The sequence below is a fragment of the Hippocampus zosterae genome, chromosome 2 (genome assembly GCF_025434085.1).
Source record: "Hippocampus zosterae strain Florida chromosome 2, ASM2543408v3, whole genome shotgun sequence".
Lineage (NCBI taxonomy): Eukaryota > Metazoa > Chordata > Actinopteri > Syngnathiformes > Syngnathidae > Hippocampus > Hippocampus zosterae.
In genome coordinates this window covers 22,370,820-22,398,212 of record NC_067452.1, presented here as the reverse complement: position 1 = coordinate 22,398,212, position 27,393 = coordinate 22,370,820, and the positions used below count along the sequence as shown (strand labels likewise).

The 27,393-nt window shown below is 41.3% G+C and overlaps 2 protein-coding genes across 8 annotated transcripts; one reads left to right on the top strand and one right to left on the bottom strand.

Annotated features, from left to right (window-relative positions):
• The first annotated feature begins 696 nt into the window (after positions 1 to 696).
• LOC127595592 (plakophilin-1) lies at positions 697 to 17,798 on the top strand. 2 transcript variants are annotated; one of them, XM_052057211.1, is made up of 15 exons: positions 698 to 1,014; positions 3,995 to 4,116; positions 7,687 to 7,854; positions 7,934 to 8,091; positions 8,172 to 8,313; positions 9,271 to 9,478; positions 9,556 to 9,724; positions 10,172 to 10,289; positions 11,143 to 11,307; positions 11,399 to 11,575; positions 12,515 to 12,668; positions 12,764 to 12,950; positions 13,645 to 13,729; positions 16,660 to 16,771; positions 16,893 to 17,798. In XM_052057211.1, exons 1-14 carry the CDS (start codon positions 843 to 845, stop codon positions 16,732 to 16,734), a joined length of 2,100 nt encoding a protein of 699 aa, XP_051913171.1. In that variant the 5' UTR covers positions 698 to 842; the 3' UTR covers positions 16,735 to 16,771; positions 16,893 to 17,798. The 2 variants fall into 2 exon arrangements, with proteins under 2 accessions (XP_051913172.1, XP_051913171.1); XM_052057212.1 differs by having other exon boundaries at positions 697 to 1,014; positions 16,660 to 17,798.
• Positions 17,129 to 27,116, bottom strand: tnnt2a (troponin T type 2a (cardiac)). 6 transcript variants are annotated; one of them, XM_052057277.1, is made up of 15 exons: positions 26,941 to 27,116; positions 26,762 to 26,815; positions 26,653 to 26,663; positions 25,037 to 25,093; positions 23,689 to 23,763; positions 22,812 to 22,841; positions 22,606 to 22,627; positions 22,449 to 22,512; positions 21,851 to 21,967; positions 21,640 to 21,717; positions 20,890 to 21,000; positions 20,672 to 20,781; positions 20,480 to 20,570; positions 19,366 to 19,406; positions 17,129 to 18,899 (listed from the first exon to the last, which is right to left on the bottom strand). In XM_052057277.1, exons 2-15 carry the CDS (start codon positions 26,800 to 26,802, stop codon positions 18,866 to 18,868), a joined length of 882 nt encoding a protein of 293 aa, XP_051913237.1. In that variant the 5' UTR covers positions 26,803 to 26,815; positions 26,941 to 27,116; the 3' UTR covers positions 17,129 to 18,865. The 6 variants fall into 6 exon arrangements, with proteins under 6 accessions (XP_051913237.1, XP_051913238.1, XP_051913236.1 ...); XM_052057278.1 differs by having other exon boundaries at positions 26,885 to 27,052; XM_052057276.1 differs by having other exon boundaries at positions 26,762 to 27,026.
• Between the last annotated feature and the right edge of the window lie 277 nt (positions 27,117 to 27,393).

Sequence of the window (27,393 nt, the reverse complement as noted above, 5' to 3'; positions counted from 1 at the left end):
TACTAGACCGAGCACCTGTCAAGCAGAAGGCACCGCACAGAGGGAAAAGAAAAGCAGCACGTTGAGAGGAGAGAAGCCATTAAAATAGGCGTCGTCTGACAACACTTAGTCACTTTGTCAAGCATGCTTGCGTTCAACAAATGCTCTAAAGTGAGAATGAATTTGAAAGTGACTGCTTACATACCGCTAAACATATTTGAACCATCTCCTTACGTTTTTTTTTCTCACAAAGAAAACATTCCTGAGTCAATTTGGCACCTGAGTGTATGTCAGTGTTCACGTAATTACTGATTACTGACCATTACATTCAATATTTTATGCATTACCGCTCAGTGCGTGGGGGGTGGGGGTGTATAATGTTTATTCTTACCTAATATCTATTTAAATAACTTTGTTTCTTGCGGTGGTGAATGTTGGCATTCAAGCTAGAATCGACACAATTGAAATAGCGAAAGATTTCACTATTCTTACTGTATGTAGTGTTAGTGTGTAGTGTGCTCATGCACAACTACTCAAACCCTCACACACAGCCTAAATTCTCTCTCGCTTCATCCTGAAATGTAAACACATTCTGAAATACGCGTTCCGGTGGCGTGTATAAATCGTTGGTAGTGTGCAGCGTGCCCTCGTTTGCATGTTTTGCAGTCCTCGTCATCGTGTCATCTGTGTTGTGCGCTCTCACCTCGACTGGGCGCGGCGCAGGACCAGGGTGGAGCGCAGTCCACGCCTCTCGTGTTTTTGTGCGCACCTTCCGCCGTGCGCTCGAAGCTCAGCTCAATTTAGGAGCCAGCTGGTTCGGACAAGGGAGCGTTTCGAACGATCGACCGAGCACCGAGCAAGAGATGATGCTTGCGGAGCCGCTGCGTTCGGCCATGACGATCGGGAGAGTCGAGGACACGTCGCTGGCTCTGCCGTCCGACGCCAGGCTGCACACTGGGGCGCACCGCGTGCTGGATCAAGTGCAGACCATCAAGAGGAGCAAATCAAAGCAGGGCAAGAACGGCACTCCTACAAGTATGGAACAACTTTGGTACTAATAATCCAACTTGGAAAACCGTCTCTTCCGACGAAGCAACACTCTGAAAAAGAAAGTTCTTAATTTGGCTCGTCTGCTGAGAGGAAACTCTTTGGGTTCAATTTAGAACACATAAGCACTAGGAGATTTGCTTTACTTTGCGTATAAATTTTTATTATTATGTTTCCTTCTGTTTGTTGTGGGTGCTTTTCCCTTATTTTCATCGCGCGGCCATTACAGTTTCTCTTAAAGGGATATTATGACTGAAAATCATAAATGTTTCACCTCATAGCTACTCAAAATAGCAAATGCATGGAATGTATTTCAGCAGCAGTTTGGTTTAGGAGTCATGGAAAAAAAAAGATTAAGATCCTTAAATTATTGATTTACAACGCATAAGGTGATATGCTTATCTCTCTGTGCCAGCGAGGTGACAGAAAGTGCACCATTAAATAATTTTTAAAAATATCTTTCGTCTCTTAAAGTCATGATCTAAGTCATATTTTGACAAAGCAATATTTTTTATTTTGCCTTGAAGGCTTTTCCTCAGGATGTTGGCCACCTCTGCTAAAATCTGCTTCACCCTGAGTTAAACTGATTATTTGTGTCCCTGAAATGAACGAATCCAATCAAATCAGAATTTGGTCCCAGTGTGTGTGTGTGTGTGTGTGTGTGTGTGTGTGTGTGTTTTCTGGGAAAAAAGAAAACAAGAATCCATTATTTTAGTAGAGCAACAATATGTCCCTGGTCTCAAAAAAGGTTGGGAAACTTTAGGCTGTGTGTATATAGCAAATGCTACCTACAGTATATCACAATATGTATGATGGAGTCTTGGTTGGCCCTATTTCTGACACCCTAAAATTATCTTCACTTTCGAAACTGCTACTTTAGTACTCTTTGATACTTGAGTTTGACTACTTTTGGGGGCCTGAAAAAGATAAACAGTTCAGTTGTGGTATAGGCGTGCTGTTGTGCACAGAGAGACGGCATGAGATGCACTCCGGCTTCACCCTTTTTTTGGTCAATATGTGAATGTGATCTGTGGCTGCATCTGCTCAACGACTTGACGTCCGACTTTCCCTGAAGGGGCGTTTTGCTCCCTTCAAGAGAGGAATGCATCCCAGTGGCTTTAGAAGACCCCTCATACTAAGACACAAGCTTTTTCAGCTTGACTGCTTGCCTGAAAAGAAAGAAAAAGCGGAGAGAAAAACTTTGGAAAAAGTCTCTTCTGTGTATCTGAGAGTCCGAGTGCAGATGAGAAGCTGTGGGATAGCTTCTATACAGTCGCATGTAATCCTATGCTGACCCCCTTGTAGTCGATAAGATCACTTCAGGCCTAACCGAAAGAATATTGGAATATTTGGCTTTGAAAAATAATTGGCACTCATCTCGAGCTTGGCTTGTTCAAAACAGAAAAGTAGGGCAGTTTTTTTAGATTGAAAATCCCGGTTGGTTTCATGCTATCTTCATGCTAACAGTTGCACATTAAGGCTTCCTAGTGAATGCACAAAACAAGTGCAGAAAGAAAAATAGGCGTAACCACAACAACTATAACCAAGCTGATTATTTCCCCAATACCACATGTTGGCACATTACTGGTTTATCCAGTACAAGCTGTTTGATTGCTCTTCAGTCCAATGTGACAAAGATCATTTCATGGGTGGATCTATTGATTCTATTTTTCCTGACATTATGGACTAATTTTTCCTATAGTTTGTTTGATCAAATAGATGGTTTGGAACATCCAGCCAGCCTCCCAAATCAGTCTTTAACACATGAAACATTCAGCATAGGACAGTACAATCAGCCAGAAAGAGCTTACGTGTACATGTCATAGAATGGGACATGTTAGAACAGGGGTGGAAAACCTCCAAGAGCTCACACAGACAAGGGGAAAAAAACATTTGAAGCTACAAAACCCTTTACACATCTAAAGTGAGGATAACAATGCAGCTGTCAGATTTCATACATCTGCAGACTCAGGTCAGTTAGTGAAGCCCGGGTTTTAAAGCAAATGTGGTGATGTGACATCTAGCTGTGATGCTGCATCCAGATGGAATAAGTTGCCAACGGAAGCAAAGTCAATCCCAACTATAAATGCTTTTAGTTGAAAACAATGCTCCCCCCACACCCCTTCCTTTGATGAAAGGTCTTTTAAGCATGTTTTTAATTAATTTCACCATACTGTCTTTTAATAAATGTAAACTACTTTGTGTTATTTTTGTACGTAGCTTTTAATTTTTAACGTTACATGAGTGTACCTGTACTTAATTTCAATCATTTTTAATAAGCTACTTTTGTTCGCTTTCCCTTTGAAAGTCTTCAGCTGTTTTGTTTGGAAATACGTTTTAGTGCTTTTGGTTATGTGAAACACATTGAGTTTTCTTGCCTTGCCTTGCAAAGACACAGAGAGCCACAAAAGAAAGATTAAAGAGCCACCTGTGACTCTGGAGCTGCAGTTTGCAGACCGCTGGGTTAAAGTATTGCTCATATGACTCATTTAGTTTTTTTGTTTTTGTTTTTTAATAACATACAAAGAGCAGAAAGCGTGGCAGAGAAACATCTTGGTAAAATATCCTTCAACACTGGAAACAGGGAGACAAACAGACCATTATCCTTGAATGACAAATGAGCTGAAACAAGTTCATGCAGGTGACCTGATGTCACATTTCTTTCACACTCAAGCACCAATGTGGGAATAGCATGAGAGAACCGATTGGAACAGTTGCCATTTTTTTCCAACTTAATGACACACCGTGGCAAAGGTGACTCCTCTTGAAAACGATCAAGTTCCACTTACCTGTATGTCCTCATTCTGTCATACGTACCTTTGATGCTCATTAAGTGGATCTTTTGTTTCCTTCTGTTCACCAAGACAGACATGCTTACCAATTGTCCTGGTGACATTATGTCATGTTGTAGTGTACGTTTTTTTTTTTTCTCATTCCTCCCACCCTCATCAGTGTCCTCCTTCCACAGGCCCCACTGTGTCGCCCTTGTCGCCACTGGACGAGTTTGGAACATTCCAGTTTTTGCCCGCCAAAGCCAATGGCACCTTTGGTCGCAGCGTCTCAACCAAGTCGGCAGCGTACAACAAAGCGGTAATTGTTAATCCTGTGGAACACTCCCATTGCGTTTTGTGCACTTTGAGAGAAACAAAGCCAAACATTCTTCAGAATGTTTTTCTGTTTAGTCGTTCAAACATTTCCATGCTTCTGTAATTAAGATAAGATATCCTTTATTTGTCCCACACTGGGGAAATTTACAGCCTCCAGCAGCAAGAATGTAGGTAGAAAGAAGAAAAAACAACAACAAACACTGTTCAATTAAGTGCAATATAAACACAAAATGGATAAATCCCAGTGCTATTTACAATTGTCTTTCACATCATTTAATTATTATTATTATTATTATTATTATTATTATTATTATTATTGTTATTTTTATTCAGCAGCCTGACAGCAGTCGGTAGGAGCGAGCGGGTGTAACAGTCTCTGGCTGAAGGAGCTACCAAGTACTGTCAGGGCGGGCTGGAGGGCGTGGGAGGGAATGGCCATCATAGCTTTTAGCTTAGTTAGCATCCTACTGTTGCCCACCTCCTCCAGAGTGTCAAGGGAGCAACCCAGGACAGAACTGGCCTTCCTGACCAATCTCTTTCTGTCCAATACATTAATCATTAATGTATTGGATTAGGCTTCCTGACATGACCTGCATGCGAACATGACTCTTGTCTGTATGCTCCTTGCGTTTGACTGGAAACCAGTCATGGATGTTACCCCCCCCCCCCCCCACTCCCACAGCTCTAATGAGGATTGGTGGCATGGAAAATGGATGGATGGACTGTCAAATTATTCTCCCCCTTCGAAAGGACTGAAAATGCTTATCATCCAGCCCTCGTGCTCCTCCTGGTTTGCGCACTTTGGCCACTGGGGGGAAATATAATAAATACAGCCACCCAGACACAAACCAGACACAAATGAAAAAGAGTTTCACAAGAAAGCAACTCAGTTGCTGCAGTCATATTTGTTGTTGTTTTTTTTTCCCCCCATCGATCCATCCAACCATTTTCCGATCCGCTTTATCCTCACAAGGTTCGCGGGAGGTGCTGGAGCCTATCCCAGCCATCTTCGGGCAGTAGGCGGGGGACACCCTGAACTGGTTGCCAGCCACGAAGAGACGAACAACCATCCGCGCTCACGGTCACACCTCGTGACAATTTAGAATGTTAAATTCAGCCTGCCATGCATGTTTTTGGAATGTGTGAGGAGACCGGAGTACCCGGAGAAAACCCAGGGAGAACATGCAAACTCCACACATTTATTTTATTTATTAATTATTTTTTTTGCAGAGGATAAAAAAATATATGTCTGTGATTTTTTTATTGTTGCTGCAACATAAATGCTATTCTTTAGCCCCTATTTGGTATTTTGCATTGCGTGTTAGCATTTAGCAAGTGGACATTGAAAGCGTTGGAGTTGTTTTAAAATCACAAGTTCGAAGTCACGTTATTTGATGTTTAGTTTGACAGTAAACTTCAACTCAGAGTGCTGCTTGAAGCCTCTCCTTTGAAGAATATTTTGCGATACAGTATATGTGACAAACTGCTGCTCGCTAAGACGCGGGTAGCATCCCAAATTTTGGCTCGTAAATCCAAGCAAAACATTGGCTGAACCACAGTTTTACTGTTTCATGTTGCGGGAAGAATTCTATTGATTTCGAATGGTATCCATTAAACAAGGATGCTGAACATAGCTGTTTTCCGAGGCCAGTGCAGGTTAAACAAACGGACAATTGCAGTTAAACGGTAAGTTACGTGACTGCCTATCGATTGGCCAGGCAAACATAGGAAGACTTCACCAAACCAAAAAGTTTGTCTTGCTTTGTGAAAATGATGAGCCGACAATGTCCAAGTGTTGTTCTATTACTGGCTGTCAACTTTATCTGTTACTTGAGTTGAGATACATAGAGTAATGTGTGTTTTTATGGAGGAGGCGACCCTGGAAAGAACCAATATTCCCAGAGAGTTCCAATGTTCCAATAGCTCCCCAGTTAATGTCTGGGCAAGTAAATGAAAACCATCAGTTGAAAGGTGTGTCTGTTTAATCGGAAGGCCTGCCAGCCTCTGGTGATTCATGATGAGTATGAACATCACTTAGTGTATACACTCATGACCAGGCAGTTCTCATCTTACCTGATGCAACTTGCTTTGTCTCGCAGCAAGGTGAAAATACAATATGAGAGAGTGAGAGAGATCAAATAAAATTAACATTTTTCAAATAAAGTGCACTGAGTTGCAATCAACCTTATTGAAACAGAGCATACAAGCTGTTTTTTTCTTTTTTGGGGGAGGCGGGGACGGTGGGAACAATAAACACATTGTCCATGTTTATTGTCCTCCCCTCATCAGACAGTAACTGCTGCATTAGATAACTGTAAAATTTAAGACCTGTGTGCTTTGAACCAAGTTGAAGAAAAAAACAGGACGCAGAAGGCCAATGCCATTTAGGTAACAGCGATATTGCATTGGGCATTAATCATTTGCAGTGATGAATTATGGGGCATATTTACTGAGATGTAATTCAGAGGACACGGCGAGACGTTCAGAAACAAAATTAACTGATTACGCAACAATCTGTAATTAGATGCGATTTTAATTGCACCGGCTGGGTCTGTGAATTCAGGTTGTGCCAGTGCTGCGCACAAAGCACTGCTGTCTTTAGCTGCTCTTGTGGGCAGTTTCCAGTTGCAGCTATTATGTTACCTGCCTGCTCTTGGTCTGTGTGATTGTTCTGTGCTTTCTGCTGCCCTCCACATAAACAGAAGAGTGAAAGAAAAGCCAAAGCTTGCAGCCTTGCTCCTGAGTCCTATCCACACTTTGACTTTAAAATCGCCCAATTAATGTACAAAGCACACAATAACCTGCTCTGCCAAAACATTCAGAAGTTTTTTGAAATTCGAGAAAGCAACTATGAATTAAGAGGTACCAACTTATTCAAAAAACTCAAAACAAGAACAAACATCAAGCAAAGAAGTGTATCTAGCAAAGGTGTTAATCTGTGGAACAGTCTCGAAACGAACCTAAAAATGAGTAAATCGCTTGCTGAGTTCAAAAACAAATTCAAAAAAATAGTACAAACAACCTACACCAATCAGAGTTAAAATGATAAATACCAAACATTAAATATAATGATAAATCAGAACTAAGTTGATAAATAGAGAAAGGTATTGCAATATCCATTATGAATACAAGAGAAAATTGACACAAGAGTGCCAGGGTGAGGATGTATATAATCTCGATACAAACCAAAAGTTGTGAAAATATCACGGTTAAGGGTAAAGTATGAGCCTTAATGGAGACTTCTTATTACTTTTTCTTTTCTGATTGATATAAAAATGATTTAGTAGATATAAACACATAACGGGGTAGGACTAGATAAGTTTTTTTACTTCATCCTACTCCCTTGAACATAATAACTGTGTTGAATGAAGACTGATTTCTTTCTTTTACTTTTTTATCTACCTTATTTTCTGTCAAATTATTACTGTATATGTTTTATGTTCAATAAACAAACCAAACCAACCAAACCACACTAACCCACATTAGCCCGTTTTCACATTGCTGTTTCTCCAAATAAAACAGAGCTTCCCCCCCCCCCCCCCCCGTTTTGTAGCAATATGCCCAAAAGAGTCGGTCTCTGTCCACAAAAAGCCTGGGAGCAAGACACCTCAGCACCACTGGTGGATGGGAACAACAAATCAATGCTTCCAACTGGCCTCAAAGTCCCGTCGGGATGAAACCCAGCCGCAGTGATCCCGCCTTGGCCGCTGCGAGCATCAGGGTGATCACTCCTTCTCCTGGGAAGTTGCTGACATGTTTTCATCATTCATTTCAGTTCATTTGCATTTGTTATTTGGTAGAGAGCCAAAGGGCAAAGCACCCAGACTCAAGTCAAGAGACTTAGCACCTACTCCACGAGCAATGGCTACAACACGGCAATGGGCCAACAGCGGTTTTCGGAAGCGCCTCCCGACCAGTCTCAGTTCATCAAAACGTCCAGGATGGAACAGCAATCGGCGTGAGTTTGTTTCTTGTAGCCATATCGGATGCAACAGAAGAAACGTGCGCTCCTACTAAGCTACATGTGTGCGTCTGCAGCATCAACAGTTCACTGAATGCATCGGATTTGACAATCAAGGAAGCTGTCGAGTTCTTGTCTCACCCTGAGGAGAAGTTCCAGCAGTGTGGTGCCACCATCATTCAACAAACCACTTTTAAAGACGATCGTGCCAAACAAGAGGTCAGAACATAAAAGCGAGCTCTTTGAAGCAAGTACCATATTTTCCGCACAATCAGGCGCACCTAAAAGCATTTAATTTCTCAAAAGTCGACAGTGTACGTTATAATCCGATACGCCTTATATATGGATCAATATTCTGATTTCTCGGACGTCGTATTTTAAATGTTCTGTAAAGTGCTTTGTTACAGCTGCAGCGGTTGTGTATTGTATTATATTGTATTCCGTTTAGCGTAGCTCCATCTAGTGGATGCATAACACAACCACAGCCACTATTGTAGCTTCTATTCTATGCGCCTTAAAAGGCGGCTCACCTTATCTATGAAAACGCTTCGAAGTGCGTTTACGAAATGTTGGAACCACAAGTCCTTTGAACGTCGGCTTCTCCTCAATTGCTAACCTAGCACAAGCTCGTCAAAGTATGACTAATATGAGGAGAAATATCTCTGCTCCTGGTTCTTGTTGGTAATTATGGAACTGAATTTGGGAGCGGGTGAAGTGTCTTTACAAGACTCCCGTGGGTAGTCTATTAGCAAAGAATCCTCGTGGTCACAAAAGCATGAGCTACCTTATCAGCACCAGCAAGCGGCAGGAAATTACAATGGTTTCTTTCCTTTTTCTCAAGTAAAACAATGCTGTTTTTGACACTGTGTGGAAGTTAATCTACGAATCGGGTGTGCCCACGATTGTGTCTGCCGAGCGGGCAAAATAGCTGCACCTCTCTACACCAACACTGTGGGTAGCAATGACTGCGATTATTGTGGCTTCAGCAAAAGAAGTAAGAAATAAGAATGATAAAATTCTCGTCTATTCAGCAAATCAATCTCTTGAAGTCCAGCTTTCATCAAACCTCAAAAAGCTAATTCTGCTGGATGTTAACATGACCAAAGGAGTCCGTCACATATCACTGCGGCTTCAAATGTAGCACTGGATTAGTGTCTGCACATGTTTCTCAATCAGGTTCTCCAGCTTGGCGGGATCCCCACTCTGGTGACTCTACTGCGCAGCCCCAGTCCTGCTGTGAGTCAGGCCGCCGCTGGAGCCTTGAGGAACCTGGTGTTCAAGAACCACAAGAACAAGCTGCAGGTTCAACACTGCGGCGGTATCGCCAAAGCCCTGCAGTTACTCAAGGAGACCGACTGTAGTGAGACACAGAAGCAGATCACAGGTGCCGTAACTGAACACGGGCAAAATGTCACGCAGGGCGAGGGGGAAAAAAACAAAGGTTTTCTCTGACAATGTTAGGCCTGCTGTGGAACTTGTCCTCCGCCGACGAGCTGAAGGGGGAACTTATCGCCACGGCGCTGCCCGCCCTGACCGAGAACGTGGTGGTGCCGTTCACCCGCTGGTCGGACGACAGCGTCACCAACAACATCCACCCTGAGGTTTTCTACAACACCACCGGGTGCCTGCGGTGAGAGCGCTTCAGGATATCGTGGAAAAATCACTTTTGCCCATAGGCTTGCCATAAAGTAGTGGAAAGCGGAATCTCAAATAAAAAGTGATTCGTCATCCAGTTGAAGGCCCAGACACTATTTAGGACGCTCTTTTTATTCTCACAAGTAGGACCACTTGGACATACTAGTGAGACAAACTACGTGTGACACAGTGAGGCAAAACTACAAACCGCAACGAGTACCGGTAGTTTTGTGAAATTTCCGTAGTTTTCAACGAGTGCACTGTTATGGTTCAGTCGCGAATTGACTTACTTGTGAGTACAAAGAGTGAACTATTTCAGACTTTTCATAGGATTTGTGCAGCTGGATGGACCTTTTGTTCACTTCGGTAGACTTCAAACTGAATACAAAGCTGCCCTTCTTATGAAAGAATCTCACTGAGCCAAAGCCTCAACTGTTTGCAGCAACCTGAGCTGCGCTCAAGTGAGAGAAAGGACGGCCATGAGAGACTGCCGTGGACTTATCGACTCACTCATGTGCTACCTTCAGTCCTGCGTGGCTGACAACAACCCCGATGACAAGGTTTGGCCAGCTCATTCTCTGAAAGACCCGCATGCAGTTGTGGCGGAGCTCAAAATGGGTGCTAGTCAGTGCTCAGACAAGTCATTTTATCAATGCCTTGCCCTTGGTGTGTCAATTGACATTGGTGCAGCATTGCAAAATTGCTGACTGGCAAAAAAAATTCTTGCCCCCGCCGGAGTGGCGTGGTGGCCATAAATCTTCTCAAACTGGCGCTAAACTGCAGTCAGCGACAGGAAAACTTCTTGCCAGGCGGCAATTTTGCACCACTGCACCAATGTCAGTTGGCTTGCAAAAAGTGCATAGCCTAAGCCGTCACCTCTGATGCCCTCGCGTCTCCATAAAAGAAACCTGCAAATAGAAAGAAGGAAATGTGGAGCGTTCTTTGTGTGTTATTAAACATGTTAAAATAATTGTTAAAAACTTCAAGATCATGTTATGACATTGGGCTCATTGGCTGTCTGACTGGAATGATCAGTAGTGTGAACTCCACTCCCATGCCTCATGTGACGCTCACAGTTTATGTAATGAATTCATGCTTCAGATCATTTGCACACACAAGCAACTCCTTTTTAAATGGGTTCCACTGGCTTTACCTGTCAATCTAGCCTTGGGCGTCTGTACACAGTTGAGAGTGTTCAACCTTTGTTATTCTCAAAATGGATACAAGGAAAGGTAGCCTGTGTTCGGTTGCTTGAATCTTTAGTCATCATAAAGGGAATTCTTGAGTAGGTCCAGGCGCAGCTGAATAAATTAGAATGTCATCCAATTCAGTAGTTCAATTCAAAAAGTGAAACTGAAATATTAAATAGATGGATTGACTTGAACTTTCTCCCTGTCCGTGCCCTTCATGTAGTCTGTGGAGAATTGTGCATGCATCCTCCATAATTTGACCTACCAGCTGGAGACCGAGTCCCCCAAGTGCTTTGCTGACTTCATCCCTTCGACAGAGAGCCAATCTGGCAGGAGAAGCCCGACGGTCGGATGCTTCAGCCCCAAGAGCGGCAAGGTTCAAAAGCAGGTCAATAACAACCCCAAAAAATTCAATTACTGAAGCCCCGCGGACCATCTTGTCTAAGGTGACCAGATCCTCCTCCTCTTCTTCTCCTCAGTTTTCATTTGATAACGTTCGAGGAATGCTCAAGGAAGGTGACCCTACAGGCGCCAAGTGGTTATGCCATCCCAAAGCCATGCAGACCTACTTGTCTCTGCTCAGCTCGTCCCAGAAAGACGCCACCTTGGAGGCGTGCTGCGGTGCGCTGCAGAACCTGACTGCCAGCAAAGACCTTGTAAGTCCTTGCTACATACAGAACACAGTGGGAATAAAGTCTACACACCTGTGTCCAATTGTTAGGTTTTTATGATGTAGAATTTTTTTTATAAAATTTAGATGTTTTAGTTGGCTTTTTCTGACATTTTTCTGCTTTTGAAGAAACGTCTGAAGGTTTTGTGCTAACAGTGACTCATATTTGGAAATGTTAATAATTACCTATATACCTATAAGGCCCCACTTTTGCCTGAAGGACCCCGCCCCCCCTCCCCCTAAGTCATTCATTTTGCTTCCAGCACCCTTTACTGAAGGGATGGTGTTCTTTTGGTGATGACAAGTATTGTTTTTGCCACATTAGAATCAAGGCCAACATGTTCAACCTTGGTTTCATCAGATCATGCACATTTTCCACAAGGCTGTGAGATTTAAACAAAAACAAGTTTTAAGACATTTTATCCATTCATTCATTTTCCGATGAGGGAACCTATCTCAGCTGTCTTTGGACATAAAATGGTTTATCTTGGTCTTTTTTTTTGTGTGTGTTGCTATTACAAAAAACATGTCATTTGAAGCAGGGATGTGTCACCCTTTTAGCTAGTCTTAGTGATTGCTCAAGTTATGTTGTTCAATTCATTTTCCAAAGAGGTTTGGTAAAATAAATACTTAATATCACAACAGTATTAAAAGTAAACATAGTTTTGGAACAGATTTTGGCACACACATACACAAAATAAATAAATAAAAATTGACGTAGACACACATGATTTGCCTTAGCTGGCAATGTAAAACGATGCGGCAGATCTGATCTGTCCCCAGGGTCTGGAGTATGGTCTTCTGTGGCAAAGCACGAACAGGATTTGAAAGCCCTTTGGGAAGCAATTCCAACTGACAATCCACTGTATTGTCAGCATTACGGTGAAAAGCGTGAATATGCACGTAAGACATCTGTCTCTTCCAGGGGTCCAGTGCCATGAGCCAGATTCTGGTTCAGAAGTTGGGGGCTCTGATGCACATTGCCCCTCTGTTGCGGTCACCTAAGTCAAGCCTGCAGAAGGCCGCTGTGTCCCTGCTGGGTAACATTGGTCGAACCAGCGGCTTGCAGGCCACCATGGGTGAGAAGCGTCACATGTTAATGCAGAACTACGCGCGATCTGGAGTCGTCTCCTTTCCAGGCAGCAGCGCTGAGTGTCTCGTGTCTTTTGTGTAGCAAAGCAGGTTTTGCCAGAGCTCACCAGCCTCCTCGCTGCCGGCCCCCGAGAGCTGGGCAACTCTGATGAAAACATAGCGACGGCTTGCAACACAGTGCGCAATCTCATGATGGCGGACACGGAGGTCAACAAGAAGTTTATCGATGCTGATTTGGTGTCATCACTGGCTGACCTCAGTGGGAATGGGTGGGTTTCTAATGTTTGAAACTGAAGCCAAGGTGAAATAAGGCTCTCGCCCGCCGCAGACGTGTCCCAAATGTGACCGAATTGAACAATTGCTGTACTTGGAAAATTTGTAGTGAACCACAAACAACATTTCATGTCCTGGGTGTTATAGCTTATTATAGCTCGATATAAAGGGGAGTGTGACAATGTCAATGATGACCTCATTCATTGACTGTATATGTGCATTTCAGTGACAGAGACTCTCCACGCTTCACTTTTTAGCCATGCGTACATACATGTGACATTAGAAATATAGTTTAGTGTATGTGTGTGTTTTACATATACATGTATAAACAAACACACACTCACGCAGACACTGTATAAACTGTAATGGTGCAATGGTGCTTGGTAGAAGCTCAATGAATCTCACTTTGTAAATGGAAACCAAAACTCATGTGATACGACATTGCATTTTTATTGACTGTTGTGACGAACCCATTAAAACTATTTGCCACTCTTGAAAACTAGGAGCAGAATGCTCTACACTGGGCGACAGTTGGGTCGCTTTGGGCTGCGTCGCTTGGTGTACAGTGGGGCCAAAGTGTTAGCTTATTCAATCAAACAGTGATGTATCTTGTGAAATTCAATTTGGAAGGTTACAATATGGCTTAAAATATGTAGTCATTTCAGAGATTTTTTTTTTGTCTTCTTCCAGCTCTTTTCCCAAAGGCAGCAAAGCAGCCTCTGTGCTCCTCTACCACTTATGGAATGACAAGAACTTACAAAGCATCTTGAAAAAGGTACATAACAAAAACAGCACAATTCAAAATGCAAAGTTAACTCTTTTGTGTCCACAGCCGCATGCACACACACACACACACACACACACACACGTAAAACATGGCTAGTAGTGTGTATTCTCGTGTTTTTTTAGTCTGGCTGCACATTCACTTTCCCTGTCGAGCCCCACCCATGTTCTTTCGTGAACACGGTAACAGTCTGTTTGGAATCCTGGCAGACTGGTTCTCAGCACTCGCCATCTATTGTGGGAGGAGTAATTGAGGGAAACTGAGACATTAAAAAAGGGCAGGACACTAAGATTCTGAAATGTAGCCGTCAAGAAGACAAGCACAGTATGCTACTTTGCATAAAGAGAAATGTGAAATGGTGAATGGCGCATATTTTTGAGCAACAAGATCTCAACTAAAGAAGGGAAAACATGTACAAATAATATTGCAGTGATTCTTTAAGTATGTTACAGTTCGCACTCATGGTACCAAAAAAACCACTACAAAAGTGCAGTGCAGTTAAGTACAATTTAATTGCATTTTAATTTTAAACCATTTTTATTTAAGTACAATTTAATTGAACTGTTAATTAATTACATAAATAAATGTGCAGTATATATTTTTATTTGTATTGTAATACATAATACATTTTAATAAAAGATCATTTCTGTAACCATGTGAAAAGACTGAGACCTGCCCAGTAGTCATTTGTGGAGATGTAGCATTTTTCACCAATTCAAAATTATTATTATTTTTTTTAATGGCTAAAACAGCACCCAGCGATGCTGTTTTAGGATCCGATGGACATCCAGAGCATGTGTTGCCCTTCCCCCGTTACATAAGAGCTGAGCACCTTTGTTGTCATCAGTGGCTCTCAGGCACAATTATGATATACTAGTTATAATTACTTGCGGCATTTCTACCAATGCAGCATGCAGTCAGGTAATTAATTATGCCTACACCCAGAAAAAAATGCATCTTCTCTGGATGTCGCTATTTATAAAACAGATTGTTTTTTTAAATTTAATTTCCAAAGTATTTGGCATTTTGTGTTTTTCAGGTTATTGTAATATATTGAAACTAGAGCTGTCAAACGATTAAAATATTTAATCTAATTAAAAATGCAACTGTCATAATTAACTCAAATCAACTAAAAAATTAATCGTAATTACTCACACATTTTTTATCGTTTCTGAATTTCCTTTTACATATTTGTCCTATTTTTTCCCCATTTTAATGCTCTCATCAACATGGAATCATGAATCAGTTTTCTATGTGCCAAATGCAAATATTTACTGAAATAAGAATTTCGATTTTCAATTTTACATAAACATTTTTCACTTGCTGCATTTATTCACACATAATCTCTCACACAATATTACTGTCCATCAATAACGGTGAAAAAAATATTTTGTCACACAACAGCTGACTTAACAGCTTTTTTAATGAAATCAAAACAGAGCAATATAACATTATAAAGTGCACATCTAAGGGACACTAGTACTCAGCCTATAGTGGATTTAAACCATGGTTGCATACTTCATTTTTCTCAAGTTTGCTTTGAACACAGCAGTCTGTTTCTGTATGTTTGTTGAAGAATAACGAGACACCGGACACCAGTGTTCATTATGTGCCGCTGTATTGGAAACTGCCGGCCGTACAAACAAGCACACGCATTTCGCCCGTGCTGAAGTCGCGGAAGTCTCTCTACGGTTTTGTGTAGACCTCATTTCGAATGACTAAACTTGGTTCGATGACAACATTGGGAACATTTTACTTTCGCTAGGTCGCTACCACTGTCAGACGAACACAGAGAAGCTCCACCCGCTCTATTTACATGGACACAGAACACTGTAACCTTCCACACAAAATAGTTCCAAACAAGTAACAATCGCGTCAGTGGCATACATCGTATACCTGTATGATACAGAGAGAGAGAGAAGAACAGATAACTTTGGTCTTGTCAGTGGAGCAATATGGCAACTTTTTAAAAGTAAACTTTCCATTCATAAACTCTTTAAGTATCCGTTTTCGGTGTCTCGCGCTGCCGTGGCTGGCAAAACAGACATGGGCGTGATCTTCTGCAGCGCGCTTGTTGTTTTGTTTCTGGTGTATTTATAGAGCAACGTAACATCCGCTTGTGACGTGTGCCGCGTTAATCTCGCGAGAAAATTTTCAATCCCGTTAAAATTCATTTAAATTAATGCCAATAAAAACGCACTAAACTGACAGCTCTAATTGAAACGTTAAAGCATTGTGTGTATATAGCTAGCAGGAAGCATGTGCTCTCGACTGTTGTGGTGTGAGCCACAGGTTGAATGACATTGCCACTGTCTTGAAAAGCGGTTAACTTTCCCGAAAGTGTCCCTGTTATGTGGACTTAATATTTGAATGTTCCTGCTGCTGGGTCGCGGCATCCCGAAGCCTGTTAGCCCCCTAGCAAGCTGGTGGCTAGCGCCCAATGTTTCAGCACCGGCATTTTGTTTGTCACCGGCTTTAAACATTGATATTTTTATGGCTCAAACATATCATGATGTGCAGGCATAAGAAAGACTAAAGACAAATACAGTACATTCATTATGTATTTGATTGACAAATGAATGCTGAGCGTGTGGGGTGTTTTCAGAGTTTTCTGCCGACTTGCTCACACAGCCAAGAGAATGTCTCAATTTTATTTACTGTTCAATCCATTCAGATTTGACAGGCTTCTTAGCAAAACTCTTCTCTGTGGCGTGCCTATTTTATAAGACGTTTTTGTTTTCACTTCACAAGGTCTTCAGTTTTAGTCATGAATTACAATGTTGGTGCTAGCATAGCTTATTATTGTGGCGGTTGTATTTGTTGTAAACATTTGCACTTGAGAATGTTCACAACCGCTAAATGAGTCTTGTCAAGGTGGACTTCCTCTAAATGCTGATGTTTTTGAACTGTCTGATCCACAGATAGGAATGAGCAAGTCATTATTCGTCAACGACAGCACAACGGCGGCGTACAGGTCCGTGCAGATTATCGAGTGATGTGGAAACTGGGGAGCGACGCCACGTTTGCCCAGAGGTATATTATTGGAATGCCTGTGTGTTCACATTTGAGGGTTGGTAAATGCAAAGCAGTGGGATTAATTCCTCCTTTCATTTTGCCTCTGCCTCTTTTCATGGATGTTTGTGTGTGCGTCTAGATGGAAGTCAGCATGTTAAGACACTGTTGAGGCCACGCCCTTGCGACATGCAGGATAAAATTATCGCCTTCACAACCGGCGCGCTGACAGGGCTTTAGCAAATCTGAATCTTATCATTGCGCTACATATTATGTTGGAAGAAAAAAAAACCTTTGAAACATCATTATTAATCCCGCGGTGTTGTATGTATTTAATTTGTATTGGTTTGCATTTGTGTATAGAAATGGGCAAGTGTGTTTAGTTTTTTTTTTTTTTTTTTTTTTTGCTTGGTTAACTTGCGTGTGAGGTTTTTTTATGGCTTCTGTTGAGTAGTATGTGTATGTAGTGAAAAGGTTAAATATATCACTTATAATCACTTCTTCCTTGTGATCTTGAGGACTCAGGAGATGATGATGATTATGAATGAAAGAAAAATGGGAACGTGTGCTTTGTTAATTTAATTTCTTGCTAAACACTGAGTTACGGGGAAATTGTTTTAGCTTTCCAAAATGATATTAAAGGAGAAATCTATCCCATGTAAGACAGTTAGCCTAGCCTGGCTTGGTATAAGTTAGCATTAGCCTTTAAATCCGGAGGAGACGTTAGGATCTCCTCAAATGATCACGACTTAAAATGTTCTAACTCATTGGTATATTTTGAAACATGAAAATAGTACAAACCATGTTATACTGTGGAAACATGTGACACAGTTACATTGTGTTTGCTATATTAACCGCTACTGGCAACTCATTAAACTCACCGCGACAGTATATTTACCGATGTGTAAAATTAACTCTGAATGTTCCTTTTCTGTTAATGTTATAAGCAGGCAAATTAATAGATTTATATTTCATGTTATACCTTGCTTATTTTTTAACATGTTTTTTTTCTGTTTTATGAATAAAATGAGGAATTCAAAACACAGAACTGATATTTGGGAATTCTTTTTATCGTGCCCAACCATTCCGTAGTCTAATGAATAAACTTAAGCAAACAAATGGAACAAAGACAGAGCAAATCGTTACTTTAATAGCTCTATTGCTCAAGTCAATTTTGGAAAACAAGACAAAACAACAAAAAGTGCGAGTTCAGTTTCCTCGAGTCATCGTTTGCGGGTTATCATGATCTGGGTGACTGCGAATCTACACAAAGGATTAAAAAAAAAAACTAGTTTTGAACAACACCTTGGTAGTATTTTTTCCAATAATATTGTCGGCATTTATGCTATTGTGATAACCAAATGGAGATGGTTGACAATTATCATTCTTCCTTTTCATGAGTAGATTTAGTTTGACTGCTTTGAAATTAGGACACGCCGATGCAGTTAAAGTTTTGTTGAAATGTAGAGGCATATACTTACCAGCATTTACGGTCACTCATTCACAGAAGAATTGTGCTTTTGTTTCTGTACACCAAATCTGCAATGGTAATCTCATCCTATTTTTGCACAACAAACGATGTAATGATACACCGTCACATTTCTCACTACAAACCTGGTACAAGGTTGTCCCAACTGCCCAACTTTGGATTTCAACAAACTCGTTGAAATCCAAATCTTTTTTTTTTTTAATGTATTTCCTCCTTTGTATATCTTTACACCTCAAGTTCCCTGTTTCTTGTTCATGGTTTTTATTGATCATTGAATGAAGACTTTCAGCATTTTCTTGAACCTCTGCTTTGTGTCAGTTTTGTGACCTTGGGATCATTTCAACAATCCCAGTCAAGTCAGTGCCTGTCTCTCATAAGGATCCCGTCTCATCTTTGCTTTCGGCTTTTTGGCCTTTTTATTCCTACGGTGCTGTGTCAAGAGGTGAACTTGTCCAGATTGACTGTTCACAAAGTCAAGAGAAAAAAAAACTGAAATGATTTATTCAACATCCATAAATAAAATAATGGTAAGCCATGATGTGTACGTGATGGCTGTTATTTGGAAAGAGTTGCGAGTGAGGATTGGTTTGAGCTTGCTTGATTTCAACCTCAATCTTATTCCAGCTTCATTTCCTCAGGCCTCTCTTGGTCCTCTTGGATCTGTGGAAAACACAGAGCGCATTCGCAAACAGCCTTTCTTGCTCTCATTCTCATCATCCTGTCGTTCCAAAAATAACAAGTCAGTTAGCAGTACGTTGTGTGAAACATTCTGTGCCGGAGGTGTGGACTCTTGACAGCTGCGCCGCACCCAATCATGCAGCCAGCTCGTCCAGTTAGAACAGTCAGAACAGGAATGCTCCCCATTACTCCCTTTTTAGTCATATTACAGCGTCATCAAAGCGGGAGTTTACTCAGCAGAGACGTGCACAATTCTGTGGACGAACTCCTTTTGGAAATTAACGTGAGATGTTATGGGTTCGGCTCAAAAAAGATCCTAGTTCAATGGTTGCTTTTCCACTTAATCAAAAAAACAAAACAAAACTTAATATGAATGTTCATTTTGAAGAAAGAGAACATGCAGGCTGCAGGCAGGATCTGCATGAAATGAAATTTTGAGTGTTTATACGTTTTCTGGTGGTCACTGACACGGTTCCGGAGTACATTGATCTGCAAAGAAGAAAAGATCAAAGTTTGACTTTGGCATGCTATGTATACACATCAGGTACACCTGCATTGTAGAGTGACATTAACAGTGGATAGAAGAAAAGGCGACACACAAAAGTCTACACGGCTTTTTTTTCTCCATCATTCCTGTGCAACGCTATTGAATTTTTCAAAATCTCTTTGAGGAAAGAAAAACAAAAGTTGTGATTAGTGGTGACACAAGTGGGCACATCTACTTGTAACTGGCGGTGTGGCTATGTTCGCAATTAACCATTCACAATCAAACTCATGTTAAATGGAAGTCAGTATGCACCTGCTGCCATCTGACGTGCCTCAGAGGCGACACTGTACTTGTACTGCACTGTACTTAACTAGATTTTGCTGGTATCTGTACATTTATGTGAGTATTTATTTTTCTAATGATTTTTATTTCCACATTTGAAAACTGGTATCTGTTCTTTCTGCCCCACCAAAGCTTTTGATGATAACATTTTTCCCATCAAGTCTGAAAAAATACACAAGTAAGGTGTAATATTAGCTCATTTAGCATTTTAGTCGCTCAGTTCAGAACCTTAGAAAAGCAATGGGAACACGTTTTGAGGGCTGATCGCGCCAATGCTAGCTAGCTCTTTAACAACATGTAATCAAATAACATCAAATAATGAGGAGATCAGCATCACAACACATACTCAAAACATTGTTACCACATACTTTGTCAATATAACTCAGAAAAACATGTATATTTTTTGTCAATATGTCCTGTGACCACCATGAAAAGTAACAATAAAAAAAACTATTTTGTGCGCAGAGAAGTTGTCAAAACAGGAATTATACTGTACTTTTTTCATAAGTACAAATATACATTTCTGGGTCTGCTTATATGCTTTTGCTTAAGCGTAGGTGCAAAATATGTACTTGTAGTTTTATCAGTCTTTTTTATACAAGGACAGTATGTTTATAACTACTGAGTGAGTACTTTTGCCACTTCTGTCGAGCTCCCATTTGATTGGGCGGGTATCTAAATTTTTGCATTGTTAACAAGGTCACACGCTCACAAAATACAGACGTACACGTACCTCATATTTTTTGCTGGTTATCTGGTATTGCAGCTCAAACTTCTCGGCTTCCAGCTCTTTCATCCACTCCCAGAGCTCCTTTGCTTTCGCTCTGTGAATCAGCAAAGCAAACAAAGGAAAGGTGTGTTTTTACTTTTTAGAGAATAGCCCACGTGCGACTAGCACAATATATATATATTTTTTTTCACACACTTGAGCTGCTCCTGGTTCATGGTATCAATATCAAGAGACTTGCGTCTTTCATTCAAGATCTTCTTCTTCTTCTCCCTCTCTGTTTGCTTCTTGCCGCTGCGCTTCTCTGTCTGCAAGACAGTCAGGTCTGTTTAATTTCGATAGCGCCAGTTCACGACAAAAGTTACCTGGGGGCACTTTTCTGATCGGCTTTTACACTGGGGCCACCAATTTCTCACCAGTTTCTGCATATAACCTCCAAAGTGCAGACTGGTCAGGGTTTTCTTCTTCTTGGCGTCCTCCTCGGCTCTCTTCTTGGCCTCCTCCTCTTCTTTGCGAGTGCGCTCATCCTGAATGGCCACGACGGATAATTCAGTTAAAGAACATCATTTAGCGATTACTTCTCACACGCTCGACTCAAATGTTCCTTTGTTCACAACTGAACACTGTTAACCACACTGAAAAATTCTCACAAACGAATGAAATGCTCTCTTCAAAATGACGGAAACATTTTCACATGTGCATTTTGTTTTGTTTTGTTTTGCTTTGCTTTAAAAATACAGCTGAAATTTTCTCTCAAACACTCCTGCAAAAAGCTCTCACACACACTACAGATTTTTTTTCCAATATACATACAATATGTATTTTTTTTCTCTCACCGACACTACTGAAATACTGTTGTGCCCTAATTTCTCACACACTGTACAAAACACTCACACACACACACACGCACGCACGCACACACACACACACACACACACGCACACATACAACCTAAACAAACAAATGAAACGCTCACACCACAGCTGAAATGCTGCCTTACGCTTTCACATCTACAGTATTACTGGTACTGGAACATATACACACAGAAAATAAATCTTTTCCTCTGAAAATGTGTCTTAATTTTTATGAGAGCGGTTCAGCGGTGCATCTGAAGAGTAAACCTGAATTATGTGCTTGGTGGCCTTTTAATTCCGTAGTTTGTCTACCTCTAAACGTTTCTGTCTCTCTTTGTCTCGCTCGCTGCGAATTCTTTGCTGCTCTGCTCGTTCAGAGCGGCGCCTCTCCTGCATAAAAAAAAAGAAAAAAGAAAATTCCCATATTGAGACATCTTGAACCCAGGTGTGTGTGAGTGTGTGTGTGTGTGTGTGTGTGTATGCGCGTGCGTGCCTTTGTGCGCGTGTGTGTTGTGGCACTCACGATTCTCTCCTTAAGTTGCATGATCTCATCTTCTTCCTTCTTCCTGCTTTCAAAATGAACTTCAATCAAAGTTTGAAGCTCCATCAGGTCCTTTTCCATCCGTTTACGATGTATGTCCTTTAGAAGGGCGCACAATATGGCGGCACCATTGTTTTATTCGTCTTGTATTTGAGGGCAATGCTTATAAAACTCTCCAATTGAAATGACAAAAAAAGTTATATACTGACAGAATCGTATGAATAGATCGCTTTAATTTTGTATTTATGTTAACACATTTTTGTGCAACTCTAATAAGCAGTGTGGAAATGATAGGCATGTTCAAAGGAAAGTCAATGGGGTGGGGGGGGCGACATTATACTGATTAGTGTTGTACCAATAGTTGTGGTGTAGCACTACATCATATGGAGCGTTGTTTGTAAAATGTCTTATTTAGCTACATGATGCGCCTATACACCATAAATAGTAATAATAGTAGTAATAATACTAAAACTGGTGTTGGCTTGTAGGTGTTCTTAATATTGAAACCGCATGTGTGTATTTAAAGTTGCATGATCAACACCCCAGCACAAATGCATCCACCGCCTATCACATAACTCACATCAAAATCAACCTTCTCGCCATCTGGAATCTTGGGCGGGATGAGGTTGGGCATCATGAATGGCCTACAGAGTAAGACAAATAAGAAATGTTTATTTTTCAAAAAATTATATTGTAGCATTAAATAAAAGGAAATGTAAGTGAGTGGGCGGTCTTACTTGAACTTTGGTTTGCTTTCCTCTTTGTTGAGAAACAACAGGATGCAACAAGAATGTAACAAGAGAAGAGAGCTAGTCAAGACTGCGCACGCTCATTTGCAGTCAAGCGAGCAAGTCCAGACAATGAACTATGTGTGAGTTGGCCAAATGTGTTTCCCAGAAGCTCAAGACACAAACGATGAACTCATTGGCGCTGTCAATTTTACCTTCTCCTTCGTCTGCTTCTGCACCGCCATCTGTAACCAAAGCACAATTCGCGTCAAACTCAAATGGCCAAGTGAAAGTAAATGAAGAGTACGGCACAAAGAAGGTGAGTAACAATTTGCTCAACACCTGTCACTCTTCTTGAAAGGCCTTCTAGGTCCTGTTTTCCTGCATGATCATTTGTGAGGTCACAGTCCCCAAAAATACACCTTTCCTTTCGATAGTGTCGTTGCCTTAGAGTGCCTCGTTGTCAGAAGTGCTGCACGCATGTCATGCAGAGAGAGGCAGTAGAGCCACGAGGGGGTGACAAAGTCCAATTTGACAGCCTGTATGTGAACCAGTGCTTCAGGCTGGAATGGCCACTTTAGAGTGCCTCGTTGTCGTGGCATATAAAAGGCATTAAAAAAACATTGACAAAGTAGCATCCGTTTGTTTGTGCCATTTGATTGACAGTTGAGTGGGGCGTGTTTTCAGTGCATTCAGCGGACACGCCGGACACGGCAACAACATGATCCTGTTTTGCGGAGGAAGAGTTTGAGGGGGAGAGGGTTGATGCCCCCCAGGAGTTGATGAAACGCCCCTCACTGGCATGATATAGAGTCAGCAGATTATGATGATTAATGGCGACTAAAGTCGCGCCTCGGGGTTGGAAAGTGTCTGTGTGTGTGTGCACGTGTGTGTGTGGGTATGCGCGCGCGCACACGCACAGTGGAAAGGCGTAAACCAAAACACGCTGATCGTCAAGTCGCTGCAGCCTGTCACATACCAAAGTGACGTCTGACTCAGATAACACGACTTTCTCAGCAGTCTCTGATCCACAAAAACACATTACGCATCTGTCTCATGACTTTGTTTTATGCGTTCACACTCAACCTGCACCTCGTGTTTGTCCTCTCATACCTTCTTCTTCACCGGCCACCGCATCCTCCTGCTCTTGTTCAGTGGGTTCGTCTGCTAGCGAGGCAAAATATGTCACATGTGAGTGAGAATCTTGGCAGTCATGAAGTTGTTAGAATAGAACCTGCAGATGTGATAACCTCACTGCAAAGGCCAAAGTTACAAAGGATAAAGTCTTCCACTAAAGTCTTGAGTTGATATGATGAAAAAGTCTTGAAATATTTCTTTGCGGAGCAGTTTTCCACATCAATGGCTTTATTTGAGGCACAACATTCAAATTTTGTGGAGCATTTTCATTTATTTACATTTTTTTTGCAGGTTGAGCGAAGGGACCTAACCGAAGTTTTTGGGGGGGAACAATAAAAACGAATGAACAATTGTTTTTCATTTTTTGTATCATCAACAGTTTTTGATTCTTAAATCCACATTGTGTATAGCTGCAAATCTTATTTTCTTGTCGAGAAGCAAACATAAAATGATGCCACCCCAACTTGATAAACGGGGGAAAACCTGTGCTTCAACCTCTGACGTGGGTAATGTGAGCGATGCAGCCCAGCAAAGTTTTTGGGGCTGACTCAGTAGTTCTCAGTTTTGCGCTTCACTGTGTTAATCCAAAGAGGGAACCCCCCCCCCCACACACACACACACACACACAGAAAAAGAGTACCTTGAGGGAGAGGACACGGAGCAGAAGTGGAAAAAAACGGGCCTTCCAGTTAATGAGTCACAAAATGCTAATTTCACCTTGCAAACTGTGACGCGAAACCGCTTCTTTTGAGCATTGAATAACATTTTACAAGCAAATTAACGAGTGAGCGAGCTATTCTCTTTAAAGTTGGCTGCACTAAATGTGTAGAAATTAGTGATCGTTTTTTTTTCCATGGAACCCAAGAAAGAACAAAAAGTTGATCTCAACACAAGGTCGTGAGAGATAACAATGAGCTACCCACCTCTGGTATTTCAAAACACATAACACTCATAACGAGTTGTGTGTGTGTGTGTGTGTGTGTGTGTGTGTGTGTGTGCGTGTGTGTGTGCGTGTGTGTGTGTGTGTGTGTGTGCGTGTGTGTGCGTGCGTGTGTGTGTGTGTGTGTGTGCGTGTGTGTGCGCGCGTGTGTGTGTGTGTGTGTGTGTGTGTGTGTGTGTGTGTGTGAGAGAGTGTGTGCATGTGTGTCAAGTACATTTCAAAATATGGTGCAATTCAATAACACTTAATGCTCCCTTGACTCAAAGGACTGCACATTTTTGGAGCCGCCTAATGAAATGGGATTCCTTCAGAAATTTAGCACAGTGTGTGTTTTAGCAGTGAGCACAAATCACATTTGTGTACCTTCCTCCTCCACTTCCTCGTCTTCGGCCTGACCTTCCTCGACCTCCTCTTCCTCCTCTGGGGAAATAACAAGTTGATGTGATTTGACAGAATCCTCCAAATGTATCCACAATGTTGGCCTCTCTAAGGAGATTTTGAGTTTGACATGAAACTTGAACAAGTGCAATGTAGTTGTGAACTACATCCGTCCATTTTCTGTGGCGTTTCTGCTCATTCGGGTCTCAGATCAGCTGGAGCCCGTCTCGGCTAAATTTAGGGGACGACAAACTTCCGTCCGTCACTCAGTTTCCGTCAATTACTTCAAACAACAAAACGTATGTGGGAATAGTGGTTACGATTGCATGACTGTCTGTGTCTTATGTTACGTGTTGTGTGATATTATCTCGTTATTTTATGTTAGAGCTTTCAGTGAACTTCACATGTATGTTTCTGCAATGTGGGAGGATTTTTTTTTCTTTTAACTGCAAAAAAAGTTCAGTTATAGGCTCCTACACACACAAAAAAGAGTGTAATGAATATACTTGATTTTAGTTTGTTAGTTGGTTGCAAAAAATAAAATACATTTTTAAATTGTTTTACAAATTGCTTTAAAAATGTATCTGGATGCAGATTTTTTTTTAAGTGCAGTGATCCCTCGCTACTTCGCGGTTCGTTTATCGCGGGTTCAGTGCATCAGGGATTTTTTCAAACATATTAACAAAAAAGTATATATATTATTTTATTTTTTTTACATATACATGGAGTACAGTACTGTATATGTTGTTCTATGTGACTCGCTGTTGTTTTGCAGCTTCTCACGGACCGTTTGCGGATAAAAAAATATTTTTTACCCGTTTATGTTAATTGGACGCTACTTTGCGGATTTTCGTTTATCGCGGGTGGTTTTGGTCCTCATTAACCGCGATAAATGAGGGATTACTGTAGACTAATCTACGTTCAAAAGTTATCTGGATACAAATAATTTTATTTTGTGCAGTCAACTAACAAAGTAAAATTAAGCAAATTCAACAAAAAACTTTTTCAGTAAAAAAAAAATTGAGAGCTGTTGAGGAATGGGAGCTGTCAATTTGCTCTTGGCCTTTCCTTGGTTACAGATTCTTTTATCTCTCTATAAGGTGGAAGAAGACCAATGTTCTACTACTACTTCTAGCGGAATAATTCCTTAACAGAGCGTTGGAAAATCTTTTACCTCTTTTCACAAATTTGAGAAGACTTTTAGTAGAGAAATGCTTGATTTCCCTGACACATTTTGGCATCAAATTAAAAGTGGGCCTGCGGTATTTTTCCTATTCTCTTGAAAAATGTCTCATTTTCAACGTTCTGCCCAGTTGCGTTTCAAATGAGGAGTTATGATTTACCGCATGCGTTGTTTTCGTGACATTTAACATTCTAATTTCGGGAATTGGGGAATAAACGATCTGTGCTCATTTGACAATGTGCCCGATCACTGTCATGCAGTCCTTCGAATAGTGACGAGCTCTTGCATTGTTGTGTGCACCGTGGGTGTCACGTTACCGTGTTAGGCCGTCATGTTTTGGAGTAAGCATTTGTTTGAACTGCACATCTTTTGTTTTGCCAGCACATCTTCTCTTCCTAATAATGATGAATTTTCTTACCTTCCACCTCCCTGTGAAAAATCAAACACATTTATCACACGTTATGACGCTCATCCAAACGTGTATTGCTCTGCGGTTGTAAATCTATGATGAAAAAAACTCTACTTACTCTTCGTACTCCTCCTCCGCCACTTCCTCGTTGTCCGACATGACCAGCAGTGACCTTCAACACACACACCCCCTCAATTTATCCAGAAATCTTCAATTTCGTCCTAATTTACAGGGCATCTACCTGTGAGTTTTGTTGTGGAATAGTGGTTTTCCCTTCTTGTGTTGTGTGAAGCAAACCTGCGAAACAGTAATGCAGCACAACAAAGGTCCTATGGGGGAAACGTCGGGACAAGTGTAAAATGAATGAATCAAAGTGGAAAGCTTAAAGGCTGCACCAGCTTTTGTTGGGTTATTAATAACTTTGAAGATAGCCCCCGTTTGGCGTTACCAGCAGAACCAAATAAGGTCGAGCGTAAATGCAAACACACACAAACACACGTCCTTCTATGGCAAGCATCCTGCTGACAAAACACAGACACGGAACTCTAATCTGCAGAGATAAGAGGGTGGTTATGTCTAAAGTTAGACTGTTTAATTTTAAAGTCGATTGAGAGTTGCGAGGAATATGTTAGCATTTTTGTTTTACTTCAACCAGTGCTTCCAAAAAAATTGGAATATATATACAGTATATATATGCAGCCACACGGTGCTAACTGTAGCTGTAAAATACATGTTTCTATTCAGCAAAGT

What these genes read in the sequence shown, in the direction of transcription:
- LOC127595592 (XM_052057212.1), top strand. Translation starts at nt 843, where the DNA reads ATGATGCTTGCGGAGCCGCTGCGTTCGGCCATGACGATCGGGAGAGTC. An exon ending in TGACTGCCAGCAAAGACCTT is followed by an intron (nt 11,576 to 12,514) that starts GTAAGTCCTTGC and finishes TGTCTCTTCCAG; the next exon opens with GGGTCCAGTGCCATGAGCCA. An exon ending in TACAAAGCATCTTGAAAAAG is followed by an intron (nt 13,730 to 16,659) that starts GTACATAACAAA and finishes TCTGATCCACAG; the next exon opens with ATAGGAATGAGCAAGTCATT.
- tnnt2a (XM_052057277.1), bottom strand. Translation starts at nt 26,802, where the DNA reads ATGTCGGACAACGAGGAAGTGGCGGAGGAGGAGTACGAAGA. An exon ending in ATGAACCAGGAGCAGCTCAA is followed by an intron (nt 20,571 to 20,671) that starts GTGTGTGAAAAA and finishes GCTGATTCACAG; the next exon opens with AGCGAAAGCAAAGGAGCTCT. An exon ending in TAACCAGCAAAAAATATGAG is followed by an intron (nt 19,407 to 20,479) that starts GTACGTGTACGT and finishes TCTTCTTTGCAG; the next exon opens with ATCAATGTACTCCGGAACCG.